At 61.0% G+C, this 18,023-nt stretch overlaps 1 protein-coding gene across 1 annotated transcript in view; it reads left to right on the top strand.

The window, feature by feature from the left end:
* Window positions 1-18,023, top strand: part of LOC119094555 (papilin) — a 70,138-nt gene that overhangs the window by 50,534 nt on the left and 1,581 nt on the right. The window contains exons 24-43 of the mRNA XM_037217616.1: window positions 355-531; window positions 889-1,065; window positions 2,148-2,324; window positions 4,456-4,629; window positions 5,194-5,400; window positions 5,912-6,082; window positions 6,665-7,013; window positions 7,437-7,441; window positions 7,563-7,748; window positions 9,717-9,840; window positions 10,231-10,316; window positions 10,613-10,701; window positions 12,302-12,464; window positions 12,953-13,056; window positions 13,390-13,491; window positions 14,055-14,175; window positions 14,532-14,659; window positions 15,063-15,210; window positions 15,671-16,189; window positions 16,637-16,792. Of these exons, the coding sequence (XP_037073511.1) occupies window positions 355-531; window positions 889-1,065; window positions 2,148-2,324; window positions 4,456-4,629; window positions 5,194-5,400; window positions 5,912-6,082; window positions 6,665-7,013; window positions 7,437-7,441; window positions 7,563-7,748; window positions 9,717-9,840; window positions 10,231-10,316; window positions 10,613-10,701; window positions 12,302-12,464; window positions 12,953-13,056; window positions 13,390-13,491; window positions 14,055-14,175; window positions 14,532-14,659; window positions 15,063-15,210; window positions 15,671-16,189; window positions 16,637-16,792 (3,363 nt within the window). The remainder of the gene's footprint in view (window positions 1-354; window positions 532-888; window positions 1,066-2,147; window positions 2,325-4,455; window positions 4,630-5,193; window positions 5,401-5,911; window positions 6,083-6,664; window positions 7,014-7,436; window positions 7,442-7,562; window positions 7,749-9,716; window positions 9,841-10,230; window positions 10,317-10,612; window positions 10,702-12,301; window positions 12,465-12,952; window positions 13,057-13,389; window positions 13,492-14,054; window positions 14,176-14,531; window positions 14,660-15,062; window positions 15,211-15,670; window positions 16,190-16,636; window positions 16,793-18,023) is intronic.

The raw sequence follows: 18,023 nt of genomic DNA, 5'->3' as shown, positions 1-18,023 counted from the left end.
GTGGACGGGGCAGACCCCTCACTGGCCCGTATGCTGACGTGATGGTGGTGTGTGCGGGGCAGAGCCCTCAGCAGCCCGTATGCTGACGTGATGGTGGTGTGTGCGGGGCAGACCCCTCACTGGCCCGTATGCTGACGTGATGGTGGTGTGGACGGGGCAGACCCCTCACTGACCCGTATGCTGACGTGATGGTGGTGTGTACGGGCAGACCCCTCAGTGGCCTGTATGCTGACGTGATGGTGGTGTGTGCGGGGCAGACCCCTCACTGACCCGTATGCTGACGTGATGGTGGTGTGGACGGGGCAGACCCCTCAGTGGCCCGTATGCTGACGTGGTGGTTCTGTGGACGGGCAGAGCTGTGCAGTCTGCCGAAGCAGCGCGGGCCGTGCCGCAACTTCACCGTCCGCTGGTTCTTCGACATGGAGTACGGCGGCTGCTCCCGCTTCTGGTTCGGCGGCTGCGAGGGTAATGTCAACAGCTTCGACACCGAAGAGGACTGCAAGGCCACCTGCGTGCAGCCCGAGGGCAGAGGTGAGGCCCAGTCGGCCGCGGTGTCTGTTGTGGCTGGGTGCGGCCGGACCCCAGGCTGCCGTTTGCTGTCCGGGGATCGGCATGTTCGGACGCTGCGCAATGTATGACGTGAGATATAATGTTATCAGATGTATTTCGGTGTGTCATGATGACAGTCTGAATGACAAGTAAAAGTGGTCTATCCGCCTCAGCGGCGCCTAAAACTGCGTCCATCCGTTCCAACCGGCCCGCGCCGTAACTGGCCCACCGCAACCCGGGCTCGCTTGGTGCGAGCCAAGTCTCAGGCTCCCAGACCGATCAGCGGCGATGAAAGCGTCGCTGGTGCCCTCCAATCGCCGACGCCCGGTCTGTCGCCAGTCGCGTGTCAGCTGCCGCTGGTCCGGGGCCCCTGCGACGGTGATTATCCGGCCTGGTACTACCGGCCGGACTCGGGCCGCTGCCACGCCTTCTCCTACGGCGGCTGCCTCGGCAACGGCAACCGCTTCAGCGACGAGCAGGAGTGCCAGCGCCGCTGCGTCGTGCCCAGCGTGCTCGGTGCGTGGTGGTGGTGAGGCGGACGGAGTCGACGCAGATGGAGCCGGTATTGCGCGAACGGCGGCAGGCTGAGGAGGGGAGGGCCCTGAGTTTCGGTGCAGTGTTAGAGCTCCTGCCGAACGTTTTCACGGAGCGGTCGTGAGCCGTGAAGGACAAACAGCGGGCTGTAATAATAATGCGGTCAGGTCAGGTCATGACATCGGCCGTGCCATGTTTGTGAAGAATGTTTGGGATTGTAGGTGCCATTTATGTTTGTTTTCGGTAGCCACCTCTTTTTGTGGATACTTGATCGCTGAGCGTCGCATTTCGGTCTTTTTTGTACCGCTCAATTGTAAATACGTATAGATTTTCATTTAATGAACGACTCGCGTAACTTAGCGCCCCGACATCGTCGACATGCGATCTGAAAGCGCTGTAAATCCGGCTGAGATAACAAATACCACGATCGAAACCCTCACCTCCTAACAATAGGCCAGCCATTCTAGATGGCCACAGACTGTCAGTGTCCGGAGTGGCACAGCTGGCGCCGCCCGCGTGGCGTCCGTGTGACCAGCGGCGTCGGCCACACGTCGTCCGTGTGACCGGCGGCGTCGGCCACACGTCGTCCGTGTGATCGGCGGCGTCGGCCACACGTCGTCCGTGTGACCGGCGGCGTCGGCTATACGTCGTCCGTGTGACCAGCGGCGTCGGCCACACGTCGTCCGTGTGATCAGCGGCGTCGGCTATGCGTCGTCCGTGTGACCGGCGGCGTCGGCTATGCGTCGTCCGTGTGACCGGCGGCGTCGGCCACACGTCGTCCGTGTGATCAGCGGCGTCGGCCACACGTCGTCCGTGTGACCGGCGGCGTCGGCTATGCGTCGTCCGTGTGACCGGCGGCGTCGGCCACACGTCGTCCGTGTGACCGGCGGCGTCGGCTATACGTCGTCCGTGTGACCAGCGGCGTCGGCCACACGTCGTCCGTGTGATCAGCGGCGTCGGCTATGCGTCGTCCGTGTGACCGGGGACGCCGCCCGCGCGGCGCCTGTGTGATCGGGGACGCCGCCCGCGTGGCGCCTGTGTGACCGGTGGCGCCGGCCGTGCAGACCCCTGTCGTCAGGAGGTGGCGCCCGGCCCCTGTGGCGGCCGCTTCCAGCGCTGGGCGTTCGACCCGGCCAGCTCGGCCTGCATGCCCTTCGACTACGGCGGCTGCCAGGGCAACCTCAACAACTTTTTGACGCGGGACGAGTGCATGCACCGCTGCTCTCGACCCGGACGGAAAGGTCAGCCGGAGGGGAACCATCTGTGGTGAGGGGCTTATGGACTTATGGGTTAGGGGCTTGTGGTGAGGGGCTTATGGGCTTATGGGTTAGAGGCTTGTGGTGAGGCATGTCATCTCCAGCCGAGGTTCGAGACTTCCCATCGTATCAGACAGGCTCGCCATGTTTTGACACATGACAGGTGGTAGAGTTGGCACAGCTTGGAGTAAAGGAATATCAGGTGACGTCACTAAGTTGTGACGTTACCAGAGTGAAGTCTTGTGCGGCGATTTTCGCATGCGCTTGCGGAGACTCAGTGTCTTTTAAATTCCCGATCGCTTAGTTGTCACTCTGATGGACTTGCTTGTGTACCAGTCAGAGTCGGTCATACACTGCGAGTTTGCACACGATCATCAGAAGTCGTGTGAGCCTATAAGGGCTGAAATAAAGTGATTCGTTCTGTTTATTCTGGAGGATTAGGTCAGTATGACTGACACGTTTCTAGAACAACTATTTCTGTTTACATGTGATTGGGACGAGCAGAAAAATTAGGTCGAAGGTGTGACCAGACCATAACTGGCACGACCTTGGCGGGGTGGCATGATGGTGAGCATGCGATTCGTAAGCGCAAGGGAACGCTGTTTCATTGCGTGTCCATTTCAAAGATACTCAACCAATAGTATGGATGCTAGCGATGTCGAATTTCTTCAAGCATGTTTTTGATCTTTAAAGTTTGCTGCGTAGCTTGTGACACCATCATTTACGTTACGCATGACAGCTCCACGCTTTCTGGGCGGCATTGATCAAACCCGCTGACTGCCATTTTCCGATCAGAATTTTTGACCCTGGGGTATCAGGGGATTCCCCCACCCTCCACCCGACTCGTCACTTGTCCGTGGCGAAATGCCCCGGGTGTTGCCAGATTAATGCTGGCTTCGAAAACGGGGAAAATGCTATCGAAAGGAAAACGGTTTAAGATTTTTAGGGTGTTTGGCATTTCGCTGGTTCTGATGCAATATCGGTATGGCAGTTTCAGACTCAGACAACCCCTTCTCAGCAGTCGCCATCAGCGACCGGCCGTCAACATGCACCAGATAGGCGCGCTTATCGGTTGGATTAGTATGGTATTATGATAAGACATTTAGAACAGGCCAGGATCGACGACTCGCTGGACATGACTGAGCATGTCGTGTGTCCGTGCGAAAGAGTTCGTTAGTATTCCGGAGGACCATCGACTTGAGACGTTGAAAGGAAAGAGTCTCTATTAGCCAAAGCGTTACAAGGCAAAGGTGAGAGAGGGGTTAGAAGGGCGGCGTCGCACACTCCGAAGTCGTCGTCGTCGTCGTCGTAAACGCTGTCGTGGCTCACGTCGAGCCGCGCCGGCGGAGTCTGAACGTGGACTGCTCGGAGGGACCGTGCGTTCCCGCCCGCGCGTCCCCATAAACCCACGTGGGTTATGGGCTCCAGATGGTGGGAACCAATCGGCAGATGGGCCGCTCACACCCTCGCGGAGCCGCCGCCGCCGCGCCGGCAGCGACGGCCCGCTTGCTCGTTAACATCGTGGCATGATTCACCGAACATCATATCAGCACGGCAGCGATGTCTGTTTAGCGCAACCACAGCTTGGCTACAAAAAACGCCCGTCATACATCATGCACCTTGCCTGCGTTTTACTCCAAAACATCATCGGCGTGCGTCTTTCTCACTTTATCTGTCAGGAACCGTGTCAGAGCGGTTGTTTTGCGCTCGTTTTAACCCATTAAACGACCGAACTGAAAGCTCACACGTTGGATGTCTGATATCTGTGTTATACCTCGTATGAAATCCCTAGGTCTCAGTTAAGAAAGTTGGCACCTGCGTTCAAACTCACATGGATCTTGCACCGTAACTCAGTTTCCGTCAACCCTTTATGTAGTCTATAATTATCAGTTTGCGCTTGGCTATATGATCCGGGCAATCAAGCGATCCAATCACGTAATCACGCCCATGTCGGTGCCTAGCGTCCGGACAGCTTTCCTCTCTTAACATCCAACGGTCCCGTTCAGCCGTCTGTCTGGTGCCGCTTCCCTGCTGGTGCCCCCCCCCCCCCCCCACCACGCGCTGGTTCCAGGCTCCCGTTCCAGCCCGCCCTGACCCTGGTTACCGGTGCGCGCAGCCGTCTGTTCGCTGCCGCGTGCCGAGGGCGACTGCGACGAGCTGCTGCCGCGCTGGTACTTCGACTTCGCCCAGAGCCGCTGCACGCCCTTCTACTACAGCGGCTGCGGCGCCAACCTGAACCAGTTCGTCTCAGAGGCCGACTGCCAGGCCACCTGTCCGCAGCACGTGTTCGGTGAGTCGTGCGGCAACGGAGCGCGTGTTCCGTGAGTCGTGCGGGAACGGAGCGCGTGTTCGGTGAGTTGTGCGGGAACGGAGCACGTGTTCCGTGAGCCGCGCGGCAACGAAGCGCGTGTTCGTTGAGTCGTGCGGCAACGGAGCATGTGTTCGGTGAGTCATTTACATGAAATTAACAGTAGTGACTTTTTCTTAGGGCAAGTATCTAGTGTATGTGTGGTTGCATGAGGAGAGCTGGGGAGGGTATTTTGAAAGACGATATGTTTTACCTTATTTGACCCAAACGACATAATCCAGGGACCTCAGAATTTGACACGAGTGAGTTCACACGCAGGTATATCTATCCTTTCTATCCTGTCACGCGCAGGTATATCTATCCTTTCTATCCTGTCACACGCAGGTCTATTTGTCTTGGTGTATCTAGATCTCCTAGTATTTTAGATCTTTGAGTATGGGGGGAATTGACCCCCACCCCACCCCAGCGCGTCGCGTCCAGTCGTCGCCCGGGCACATGGTATGATTAAGCGCATCCATCTCCTACATATGTATCACTACACTTCAGCGACGGAAGCCTGCGCTGACGAGAAGGACGCCGGATCGTGCTCCAACTACACGACCCGCTTCTGGTACAATGTGGAGGACGGCAGCTGCCAGTCTTTCCAGTACGGTGGCTGCGGCGGCAACAGGAACAGGTTCAGGACCTTGGCTGAGTGCCAGGACCGGTGCGAATCTCACAGGGAAAAGGTGGACGCCGTCAGCTTCCAGACAGGTCAGCTAGCTGCCCGTGGAGTTGTCACTAAGGAAAGGCCCACGGCCACTATTATTGATGATTTTTAAAAATTCGTTTTAGAACTGTAAGCTTTGCTACTATTACACCTTCCCACGATCTGACTTTTTTCTAGGCCGAACCTTAGTATGCATTCCTAGTCGTGAGTCCCCGTTTTTAATAGCAACAGTCTTGGCTTAATAGTGAATTAAAATATTAATAGCCAGCAGACCTCGCTCTGACATGGCCCACTATGTACAACTATACATTAATATGTCAGTGTTCTGGAGCTCCACTTCGTTTAAGTACCGATTTTTCAGCTTCTCGTATGGATGCTTGTTTGCATCGATAATACGACCTCCAACCTCATGGGCACAATGTGTTTCATTTCCCTGGCAGACCACCCCCTGACGGGCCGTTCTCTGCCAGGACCAGCTGACGCCCCCCCCCCCCTCCCCCCCCACCGCTCACCTGACGACACGTCCGTGAGAGCGCGTCCGTCCGCCGCCGGCAGCCTGGTGTGAGCTGCCGGCCGACGCCGGCTCCTGTGACGGCCGCGAGGTGCGCTGGCACTACGACAGCGCGCGCGGCGCCTGCTCCCGGCTGGTGTACTCCGGCTGCGGCGGCAACCGCAACCTCTTCTCCTCGGAGGCCGACTGTCAGCGGCGGTGCGCCGCCAGTCAGGGTCAGTCGCGCTGAACGGGTGCTGTGTGAGGGATGGGGGGGGGGGACGGGTCCGATGTGTGAATATGGTGAACAGGGCGGAGTGAGTGCTCTGCCGTCACTAGTCAGGTTCTCAGGTAATTGAAGGTTCGAGTTGGAGGAGATAGTTGGGTTCACAGGAGTTATTCCGGGATGGTCCGAAGACCTGCTGAATCTGCCTAATGATACATAACCTGCAGACGTTTGCGTACTGATTTGGCTGGTGAGACACTGATCGATGTAAGTTTAATGGCTTGATCTGCCTTGCTCGCACTTAAAATGTTACTGCCACTCCTGGGCTTGTTAGACACTCGGCCTTGCCGGCCTGGCTTTACGAGGCCTGACATGGTCTGACCTAACCTGACCTGACCTGACCTGACCTGACCTAACCTAACCTGACCTGACCTCCAGGCGTGTGTGTCCCGCCACAGTTGGTCAGCCACCGCTCTGGCTCGCTACTGTCACCTGACCTGACCTGACCTGCAGACGTGCTTGCCCTGCCGCGGCTGGTCCGCGCGTGTTCCGACTCACTGCTGACTCTGACCTGACCTGGTCTGACCTGCAGACGTGTGCACCCTGCCGCGGCTGGTCGGCCCCTGCTCCGGTTCGCTGCGCCAGTTCTACTTCGACACACGGCTCTCGCGCTGTCTGGAGTTCGACTTCAGCGGCTGCCAGGGCAACGGCAACCGCTTCGGCAGCCTGGCCGACTGCGAGGCCCGCTGCGGCTCCCCCGTAGAGGTCACCGAGCGGGCGGGCGGCCCGCCTGACCAGACCACGCCGGCGCCAGAGGGCAGTGAGGGCCGATCAGCGGTGGTCTGTGTTGAACGGCACGGGGTGTGTGCCGGTGTGGCGATGGCGATTGCAATGGCAATTGCACAGGGAAATGGTGTCATCATTAAAAGTGCAGAGGAGTAGCCAAACTTTTGTTTGGTTGATTTCTGTCACAGGGGACGAAACCAAGTGACTCGGGTCTTTTCACAGGGTTTCTGTTTCACACTCAGACTAGATACAAAACAGCCTTCCTCACATGAGAGCGCAACTCGGAGTTTACTCCGTCCTGGATGCAAACATACCCTCTCTGAACCAAACTTAATAATCACAGTCACGTGCCAAGGCCGCGACCTGAGGTCGCAATACCTAAAGGAGGCATGCCTGCGCCAATGTCACCGCCGTTCGGCCCGGTCTCGGCGCCGTTCTCGGCCTGGTCTCGGTCCAGCTCGGCGCCAGCCTCGGCCCGGTCTCGGTCTGGCTCTGCGCCAGTCTCGGCCCGGTCTCGGTCCGGCTCGGCGCCAGTCTCGGCCCGGTCTCGGCCCGGTCACGACCCGGCTCGGCGCCAGTCTCGGTCCGGTCCCGGCCCGGTCTCGGTCCAGCTCGGCGCCAGTCTCGGCCCGGTCTCGGTCCGGCTCGGCGCCAGTCTCGGCCCGGTCTCGGCCGCCACTGACCGCCGTCCGGCGCCCCGACAGGGCCCGTCGACGTGTGCCAGCTGCGCCACGAGACGGGCCCGTGCCGCGAGCCGGCGCGCGCCTGGTTCTTCCGCGCCTCGGAGGGCATCTGCCGCCAGTTCACCTACGGCGGCTGCGCCGGTAACGGCAACAAGTTCGTCAGCGAGGAGCAGTGCCGCCGCCGCTGCGGCGACTACCGCGACCAGGGTGAGTGACGGGGCCGTGAGGAGGGGGGGGGGGGGGGCAGAGAAAGGGCTGCACTGAACAGACTCGGGGGCTGCACTTTGTAGGGTCAGGGTCATTGGCAGAGTGATGGGAACATAGGGGACGGGGTGGGCGCCTACTGGGAGGTTAGCGAGCAGCCACGCTAGAGAACTTGACATATTTAGCAGCGAGATGAGTGACCTCTATTGACAAAACGGAGAACAAAACGGATATGTTGTTCGGGGGAAGCCACAGGGACCGGGGTGACCAGGACTCTGCGGAACCAGCGTGACTACGACCACGGCTGGGTGGCACAGTTTTAGTCATTACGGTTACGCAAGGGTCAGTGCAATCGCGTAAAATTGCGCACTGATTCTGATGCGCACTGACTCACTGTTGAGTTGTTCAGAATGGCCGCTGCATACAGAATAACGACGTAGCAGTTGTTGCCTGCCGCCGGCGCAGGAGATTACGGAGAAGAAATTAGAGCGCGCGACACCTTGTAACGAGAACGCGGGCTATCAATCACACGGCCGAGTCGGTCGTGGATCCTGCACGCTGACAATGCAGCTCATTCTCTGGGCCGACCGCCGGCACGCGTTTCTGCGGGCTCGAGAAGTCGTGTGACCCGTAGCAAGGCGAGCAGTCCACCGCAGCCCGGAGCTTCCGCCGGTGCGTGCCGTCACAGACCGTCACTGGTGGGGGCACCTCCGTTACGGCACTTACGCACTGTGTAATGCAATTTCAGAGCTCACCTCAGAATCGCTTCAAAAGAATTGTGCAACCTTGGTTCGTGCTACAACCTGTTTTGTTATGATACGTCCCAAGGTATTTAATAGCCTTAACTAATCTTTCTTCACCTTTCATCTTTCAGATTTTTTTCATCTTAACAGATCTTTCATCACCTATGCAGCATGCATTTACCAACTAACATCAATGCAAGTAACGCCTTGGCCAGATATTTCATTCTTAATCCTAGTTAATTGACATGACTACACAGGATGGAAACTGACCCATGTTAGCGTCTCAGTCGTCATTACGAGTTAACGGGCTACATAATTCATTTATCTGAAAGTCAATGGAAAGCTGAAATAGCTCGAGGCCACATGGACAGTAAAGTGTGCTTATGCCATAGCCATGCGTCTGATTCGATTTGGTTTAATAGCTTGATGGCCGGTTTTAGTGTTTAAGTTGCCGCAGAAGGGTTGACGCCGCCCCGGCCCGTCAGTGCCCCACCCCATCCCGTCCTAGCACGTCACCCCCTCAGTATGTCACCGTCCCATCCCATACCTACCCCAACACGTCACCATCCCAGCCCGTCACCGTCCCAGCCCGTCACCGCCCCAGCCCGTCACCGCCCCAGCCCGTCACCGCCCCAGCCCGTCACCGTCCCAGCCCGTCACCGCCCCAGCCCGTCACCGCCCCAGCCCGTCACCGCCCCAGCCCGTCACCGCCCCAGCCCGTCACCGTCCCAGCCCATCACCGCCCCAGCCCGTCACCGCCCCAGCCCGTCACCGCCCCAGCCCGTCACCGTCCCAGCCCGTCACCGCCCCAGCCCGTCACCGTCCCAGCCCATCACCGCCCCAGCCCGTCACCGCCCCAGCCCGTCACCGCCCCAGCCCGTCACCGTCCCAGCCCGTCATCGCCCCAGCCCGTCATCGCCCCAGCCTGTCATCGTCCCAGCCCGTCACCGCCCCAGCACGTCCCGATCCCAGCCCGCCACTGTCCCAGCCCGTCAGCGCCCCAGCCCGTCACCGCCCCAGCACGTCATCGCCCCAGAACGTCATCGTCCCAGCCCGTCACCGCCCCAGCACGTCCCGATCCCAGCCTGCCACTGTCCCAGCCCGTCATCGCTCCAGCCCGTCACCGCCCCAGCACGTCCCGATCCCAGCACGTCACCGTCCCAGCACGTTCCGATCCCAGCCCGTCACTGCCCCAGTCATGACTGGAAGCCCGTGCTGCGTCTCGCAGACACGTGTTCGGTGGCGCCCTCGGCCGGCGGCTGCACCGGTAACCTGGTGCGCTGGTACTACGACGGCCGCACCGGCGCCTGCCGCGCCTTCACCTTCACTGGCTGCGGGGGCAACGCCAACAGGTGACGGTGACGAGGTCGCCGGCGGAGGGAGCGCCGCGGACAACGGTGGATAGGGGGGGGGGGGGGAGTGGCCCATGCGCTCGCTGAGAAACGACGGCGGTGCAGAGACGGTCTGGTACGTGTTGGCAAGTGGATGGTTTGTAGAGTAAGACCACGCTGATGAGGAGCTCTGTTTCGATGCGATATTGCATGCAATCGCATTACGCATGATTTCAGAGTGCGTACATTGCATGCAATTGCATTTTGATGCGTTAGAAAGGAGAAACACAGACTAGTATATAATCAGTGTTTTCGCATGTGATCATTGGCGTAAATTGCCCCGTCACTTTTTTCTAACGCTTTGTGTTCACTGCGCATCGCTGGCGCCCTGACTGTCGCTGGTGCGCTCAGGTTTAACACTGAGGAGGAGTGTCAGGCGCTCTGTGTCGGCGGAGAGGAGCTTGCAGTACCCGACAGTCGGGCGACCGAGAAGCCAGGTCAGCGAAGTGTGCACAATGTCTGAGGCATTGGCTGCGTTCACATGTCGAGCGAAATGAGAATGAGAATGAGTGAGGAACTGGAGAATGAACTCAGTCTCGCCATCGCTGTCTGTTAGTCGAGTGAGGGAAGCTGGGGATGTTTTTTTCTGTGATAAAATGAGGTGCACTCCGGTGCACTCCCCCCCCCCCCCCCTCCCGCCCGTCCCCGTCGGCCTGAGAGACTCCCAGCGTGTACAGTACGGCCCCGCTCGCCGCTGGTGTGACTAACGCCGCCGCCGTCCGTGTCCCTGCAGCCGCGGCCGGGACCGCCGCGCCGCCGGCTGCGTCGGAGACCGGTCCGGCTGACTGCTCCGAGGCCAGCGAACAGTGCCGCCAGCTGGTGGTGAGGGACGAACGCCGGCAGGGGCCGCCGCTAACGCCGCCCGGCTCCTGTCGCTGTCTGGGGTGGCGGTCAGAGCAGCCGCCTCCGGCCAAAAGACCGGGGAGCTGAGAGCGGGAGAGGACAGTCCGTCAGACCTCCGACCAAAAGGCCGGGGAGCTGAGAGCGAGATAGGACAGTCCGTCAGACCTCCGACCAAAAGGCCGGGGAGCTGAGAGCGAGAGAGGACAGTCCGTCAGACCTCCGACCAGAAGGCTGGGGAGCTGAGAGGGGGGGGGGGGGAAGGACAGTCCATCAGACCTCCGACCAAAAGGCCGGGGAGCTGAGAGGAGGAGAGAACAGTCCATCAGAGCTGTGCAGTGCTGTGCCGATTGCCGCTGCTTCGTGTGGTTGTTATCGTCCGTTCGTTGTAAGACCGATCTTTGGTGACGCTCCGCCGGAACTAACCGTTTTGCCGTTTTCCGCTTGTGGTGAGCGTTTGAACGCCTTGCGTAAGATCGGCCTGATGAATATCCGGCCGTACCCTGTGCGGTGATGATACCAATGATAATGTGATATGGTGCTGAGATATGCAGTCGACACTATATTCCGTTAATGGCTTCAGACTCGATCGTTTCCGGCCTAGTGTACGGGTGCCTGCCCCTCCCCCCCCCCTCACACAAGACTTAACAAAGGCTGCCTCCTGCGTCAACCCCACCATCTGTGTGTCCGTGCCGAGCGTCGCCGCCCGGTGACCCCACCGACTGGTGACCCCACCGACTGGTGACCCTGCCGCCTGGTGACCCCGCCGACTGGTGACCCCGCCGCCTGGTGACCCCGCCGACTGGTGACCCTGCCTCCCGGTGACCCCGCCGCCCGGTAATCCCGCCGCCCGGTGACCCATCCCTCCGATGGCCCCGCCTCCCGATGATCCCGCCGCCCGGTGACCCCACCGACTGGTGACCCCGCCGACTGGTGACCCCGCCGCCTGGTGACCCCGCCGACTGGTGACCCTGCCTCCCGGTGACCCCGCCGCCCGGTAATCCCTCCACCCGGTGACCCCGCCGCCCGGTGACCCCGCCGCCCGGTAATCCCGCCACCCGGTGACCCTTCCCTCCGATGGCCCCGCCTCCCGATGATCCCGCCGCCCGGTGACTCCACCGCCTGGTGACCCCGCCGCCCGGTGACCCCGCTGCCTGGTGACCCCGCTGCCTGGTGACCCCGCCACCCGGTGACCCCGCCGCCCGGTGACCCCGCCGCCCGGTAATCCCGCCACCCGGTGACCCTTCCCTCCGATGGCCCCCGCCTCCCGATGATCCCGCCGCCCGGTGACTCCACCGCCTGGTGACCCCACCGCCCGGTGACCCTGCCTCCCGATGGCCCCACCGCCCGGTGACCCCGCCGCCCGGTGACCCCGCCGCCTTGTGACCCCGCTGCCTGGTGACACCGCCGCCCGGTGATTTCGCCGCCCGGTGAACCCGCCACCTGGTGACCCCGCCGCCCGGTGACCCCGCCGCCTTGTGACCCCGCTGCCTGGTGACACCGCCGCCCGGTGATTCCGTCGCCCGGTGAACCCTCCCTCCGATGGCCCCGCCGCCCGGTGACCCCGCCGCCTGGCCGGCAGTGTCGGTTCGGCGTGGAGCGGCACGTGGACGCGCGCCTCTGCGAGCGCTGCTCCTGCTACCAGCCGTGCCGCCAGGTGGCGTGCGGGCAGGGCGAGCGCTGCGTGATCGCCCAGCGCCGCGACCAGGACGACGGTCTCGTCATCACGGCCGCCTGCCGCCCCAGTGAGTGGCGGGTGAGAGCGGCGGCGCCGGAGCTGGCGACAGCGCTGGACGACGTCCAGATGCTGGGGAGACGAGTTAGTGACGTGGGGGCTTCCGTCCCGCTCCACCGGTGCTGTGGCTGGTTGGTGCGACTGATGGGCTGGGTGACGCTCCTCCCGCCCGTCCGTGCAGCCGACGGGCGCGGCGGGTTCGAGACTGCAGAATCCGTCGAATATCGCTCCGTCGAAATCGTCGAAAGAACCATGACCCATCGCTTTTTCTGCACGTCAATTCGATACTTAGTTCTATCTTTGATCCATGCTTTCATTAGAACCATACGAATTTCAGCGTGAATGTGAATGGACTTCAGCGAATATTTGACAGAGCATCAGTTGGATGGAACAGAGCGTGGTGGTACCTAGCACCACTGTCTTCTGTAATGTTAGTACGTCCACCGACAAATGCTTATATGGAATGCCGTTCGGATGTTCTAAAATGAATGTGTTCAGCCCTCAAAGAGGGCTCCTGCCGAATTCCTGAAGTCTCGGAGGAGGACTGCGCCGGCCCGCAGACCGGATGCAGGGATGACGCTGACTGCAGAAACAACCTCAAGGTGTGGACCCACTGGACGGCGGCGTTAACACGGGGTCAAATCTGGCAATGCCGCTGCCGAACTCACGCCCACTTCCCCACTGTGCTCTTTGGCAATTTTTGTGCCGAAATTGTCGTTAGGTTTTCTTGGAATGTTGCACAGCTCAGTACATTCTAGCGCGGAGTTGAATTTTTTGAAATGAGCAAGTTGCGAACAAGAAGCGGGCCAGTGACCAGGTCTCAGTACCTGAGAAACAGTAAACACACTGCCAAAATAAATATTGCTCACAAAGACTTTTGAGCCAAAGTTTACATGAACACTTCGGTAACGCTCATGCGTTTGTTTTGTGTGCAGTGCTGCAGCGACGGCTGTACGTTGCGGTGCGTACCGCCGGAGGGTCAGGAGGAGACGTCCGTCCAGGACGCCCCGCCCACTCCGGCACCTGGGGACCAGCAGGTCAGGGTCACCACCGATGCCCTCCCTCGCGCCTGTCTCGTCCCCCCCGCCCCCCTCCGCCGGTGTGCCGTGGCAGAACGTAGCGCTACATTGTCGAACCGGCTCAGGCTTCTGAAACAACTATTCGTAAAATATTCCAGCGTTTGATGTTAAAATGCAGTTGTTTAACGGTCATGTTTTGCTCATTAAACACTCGCTCAACACCTTATCAGACGTTTTACAGCATGCAGTGTCCACTTGATCAAATTCGGGTTTGACTTATAAGCGAGATGTAGTTTTCTATCCATTTGAGGAGTCTTTCGCCCCCCCCCCTCACCCCTCCCTCTCAACGTGGTCTTCACCTCCCCCAACTCTAGAAGAAAGTGAGTCAAAAGCAACCCGTTTTGACGTATTTTGAGGCAGGGTACGTTGATTTTCACTGCTCAGTCCCCATCTCCTTTTGTGAAACTACTCTCCTGTTTACACGTGCGTGAACTGTCAAAAATATAGGGCAGCTATAAGCATTGCAAGGGAAATGTGTCGATCGTTTTCACTTGCATACCGGTTCTGCTCGGTCGATGCAGCCGACCCCCGACACCACCGAGGCGCCAGTTACGACCGGCGAGCCTCCATTCCGAGTCACCAGCCCGACCACGACGACCACGGCACCAACGGCTGCCGCCGGCGTGGTGCCCGAGACACCGGGTCAGTCTCTGCCACGCTCTCTATTGCAGACATTCGGAGGCAGCAGCTGTATGGATGTGGAAGCAGTGAAACCATTTCGCCCTGTTCGTCGCAGCACGACTGGTTGTAAAAACGTGTAGATGCGAGTGGTATAGTGGTTCTACACGTAGCGATTAGTTTTTTTAACTGCTGGCAAGATGCCAACCTCCTCCCCAATGGGTTGTGAATCGTGTCAATTGCATTGCATGCCTGCGCCATTCTATACTCGCATGCTGTGTTCTACAATCTGCACGAGTCATATGGAACCTGCAGCTACGCATCGGCCGTCCCCCGCGCGCGTGCCAGAGCCCGTGACCCGCTGACCTCTTCGGCGGCAGACCCGCGCGCGCGGATCGTGGAGGCTTCGTCGGCGGTGGACGTGGCAGAGGGTTCGCTGGCCGTGCTCCGCTGCGTCGCCGAGGGAGACCCCCGCCCGATCATCTCGTGGAGACGCGGCGACGAGGAGGCGAGTGGAGCCGGCGTCGCAGGCGTCGGCTCCGTCTGCAGGTGGCGCGCTGATTGGCGGAGACGGCCAGCCCGCGGGCAGTGTTGATCGATGGAACTGAGCAATAGCGCAGAGAAACCAATCTTTTCTGCACATGAATGTTGTGGTCTTTTATGTGTCATGGTTGTCATGCATGCGTTTGTTTTGTTGCCTTATCGGCTGCATGCTTCCGGATCGTTCGATTTGAATGCAACATTTGTGATGAATCATTTCACATTTGTGAGGTTGGACAAGTGCGCAACGGTTGCAAGATCAGCTCATTTCCCCCATTTCTTTTGAGAGCGTCAGCTGAGCCGCAGTCCGTCATGTCCCCCTCGCCTCCGCCTCCCCGCCCCAGCGGCTCAGAGTGCGTGCCGACCGCTAGGTGAACCCGCGCCGCGGCCGGTACCGGCTGGACGGCGGCTCGCTGCAGATCGTCGGCGTGCGGCCTGAGGACGCCGCCGTGTACACGTGCTTGGCCGACAACTACCGCGCGCCGCCCGACCGGCGCTCCATGCGGCTCACCGTGCTGGGTAGGTGGCGCGAGCGGCCCCGCGATGGCGGCGGGCCCAGGGGTAGGCTGTTTGTGGGAGGCTGGGTGACGCTGGCCGTGGTTCGCAGTTTGCGAGACCTGCTGGTGATGTGCGACGCCAAAGAGACATGTCGGCTGGCGGCAATCGTGAGGCTTGCCGAGGCGGTCCGGTATCCGGTATCCGATTGCGGTGTCCGGTGCCGTTCAAGAGCAGGCTGCTTGTTCATCGCATGAGTTATGGAAGTGGCTGAGCAACTTCTTTACTGGCCGCCAAAATTTGGTAACCGCTACAACGTAGCGTAGCTAAACCCCAGGTCACGTGCGATATTCTCCAGAAGAACTTGTTCATCGCTGCCCTGCTCGTCTTAACATGTAGTTCAGCGCCAGCGCAGGTGCTCGAGGCAATCTCGCGCCGCCCCAGCTGCCCTCCTGACGCGCCGGTCGACCCGCGCGTGCCGCAGACCCGAGGCCGGCGCCGGTGCGGGTGCTGCGTCCGTCGCTGGCCGAGCAGCCGGTGGCGGACCTGGGCGGGCCGGCCGTCATCCGGTGCCACGCCTACGGCTGGCCACGGCCGATCGTCACCTGGTGGCGCGAGCGGCGCCTGCTGCCGCGCTCCTCGGCCCAATACCGGCAGCGCGACGACCACGCGCTGGTCATCGGCATCGTGCGCCTTCCCGACCTGGGCATCTACACGTGCCAGGCGTACAACGGCCGCGGCCGCGCCGTCTCCTGGCAGGCGCAGCTGCGCGCGCACGGCCCCGTGGACGCGGCGCCGCCGGTGCTCTGGCCCTACCTGCGGTTCGTCGTGACGAGCGGTGGGCCGGCGGCGCCTGCGGCGGCGGTGCCGGGGCAGGTGGTGCCGGCCGGCGCGGGTGGCCCGGCCGGTCCGGCTGCCGCCGCCGCCCCGGCCCGGCCGTTCCCGGCGCGACGACCTGGAGAGGCGCCGTACTGGCCTGAGTACACCCGACCGCTAGGCACGGGTGAGCGCCTAGCGGCTCGGCTGGCACGTGCAGGGGGGGGGGGGGGACTAGCAGGGCTGAATCGACGGGTCTTGCTATGTCTTCACACCATTTGAGCCTGGTGACGCCGCTGTTCTCCGGCGGCTCTGGAGCAGGGATTGTGCCGCTGTATCTACTTATTCGGCGTATTGAACGAGATCGTATGTTGCACGCAGCACTCACTTCACGGCATGATACTTTGCAATGCGTTCTTAAACTCACAGTTTGTGAGTCAACTCGAAAACGACGCTCGCAGGGTAAGTCTTAATCCGGGGGAGGTCATTAAGCCAGGTCCAGAACCCGCAGCATCCGCCCAGCATGGGGACATCACGTGCCACCCCTAACACCGGGCAGCGTGATCCTGTTGTCAGGCGGGGAGGTGGCCGCCTGCGCCGCCGCCGCCACTGACCGAGCGCCGTCGGCCGCCAGAGTCGGTACGAGCCAGCATCAGCCTGCCGGAGCCGGAGGTGGCCGTGGGCGCGCGGCTGAGGATCCCGTGCCGTACAGCCGGCCGGCCGCCGCCCACCGTCTCCTGGTACAAGGACGGCGAGCTGGTGTGGCCGGACGAGAGGCGGCAGTTCGACGGTCAGTGGCGGCGCCGAGTCAGGGCATCGGGGCGGCCCCCATCGGCGCCGGAGGGCATGGTGCGCAGGGATGCAGTACCCACGGGAAAGGGGGGGGGGGGGATCCTCAGGGGAGGACGAGAGATGCAATGGAGGCGGCACATGCGTTTGGAGGGGGCGGAGGGGAGCGGAGACACCTGAGAGGTTCACATTTATGGGCATGCAAGACCAGGACCTGGGGTGCCATGTTTACTGACTAACTGTAGGTGACTGTAACCTTGACTACCATATATGTCAATGTTGGCCGGCTCGGGAGGCGTGGCTCATTGACAGGTGCAGATCGGAGGTCACTCGGCTCGATCGTCCTCCTTCGCTTTTCTATGTTAATGCCTCGGTCGATGCCGCCGCCCAGGTCACTGCATGCACTATTGGTGTGGTGACCGCGGCTGCTGTGACCCCGTGTGTGTGACATGGTCAGGTCCGCCGTGTGTGACGAGATCGGGTCCGCCGTGTGTGATGAGGTCAGACCCGCCGTGTGTGACGGGGTCAGGTCCGCCGTGTGTGACGGGGCCAGGTCCGCCGTGCGTGGCGAGGTCAGACCTGCCGTGTGTGACGAGGTCAGACCCGCCGTGTGTGACGAAGTCAGACCTGCCGTGTGTGACGAGGTCAGGACCGCCGTGTGTGACGAGGTCAGACCCACCGTGTGATGAGGTCAGAACCGCCGTGTGTGACGAGGTTAGGCCCGCCGTGTGTGACGAGGTTAGGCCCGCCGTGTGTGACGAGGTCGGACCTGCCGTGTGTGACGGGGTCAGGCTCCGAGTGTGATGAGGTCAGGCCCGCCGTGTGTGACGAGGTCAGGTCCGCCGTGTGTGACGAGGTCAGACCCACCGTGTGATGAGGTCAGACCCGCCGTGTGTGACGAGGTTAGGCCCGCCGTGTGTGACGAGGTTAGGCCCGCCGTGTGTGACGAGGTCGGAACCTGCCGTGTGTGACGAGGTCAGGCCCAACGTGGGATGAGGTCAGGTCCGCCGTAGTGTGACGAGGTCAGATCCGCCGTGTGTGACGAGGTCAGGTCCGCCTGTGTGCGACGAGGTTAGACCCACCGTGCGATGAGGCCATAACCGCCGTGTGTGACGAGGTTAGGCCTGCCGTGTGTGACGAGGTCAGATCCGCCGTGTGTGACGAGGTCAGACCCACCGTGTGTGACGAGGTCAGACCCACCGTGTGTGACGAGGTCAGGCCCACCGTGGGAT

The sequence above is a fragment of the Pollicipes pollicipes genome, unplaced genomic scaffold, assembly GCF_011947565.3.
Source record: "Pollicipes pollicipes isolate AB1234 unplaced genomic scaffold, Ppol_2.1 Scaffold_4002;HRSCAF=4701_pilon_pilon_pilon, whole genome shotgun sequence".
Classification (NCBI taxonomy): Eukaryota; Metazoa; Arthropoda; class Thecostraca; order Pollicipedomorpha; family Pollicipedidae; genus Pollicipes; species Pollicipes pollicipes.
This window is presented reverse-complemented; position numbering and strand designations above follow the sequence as displayed.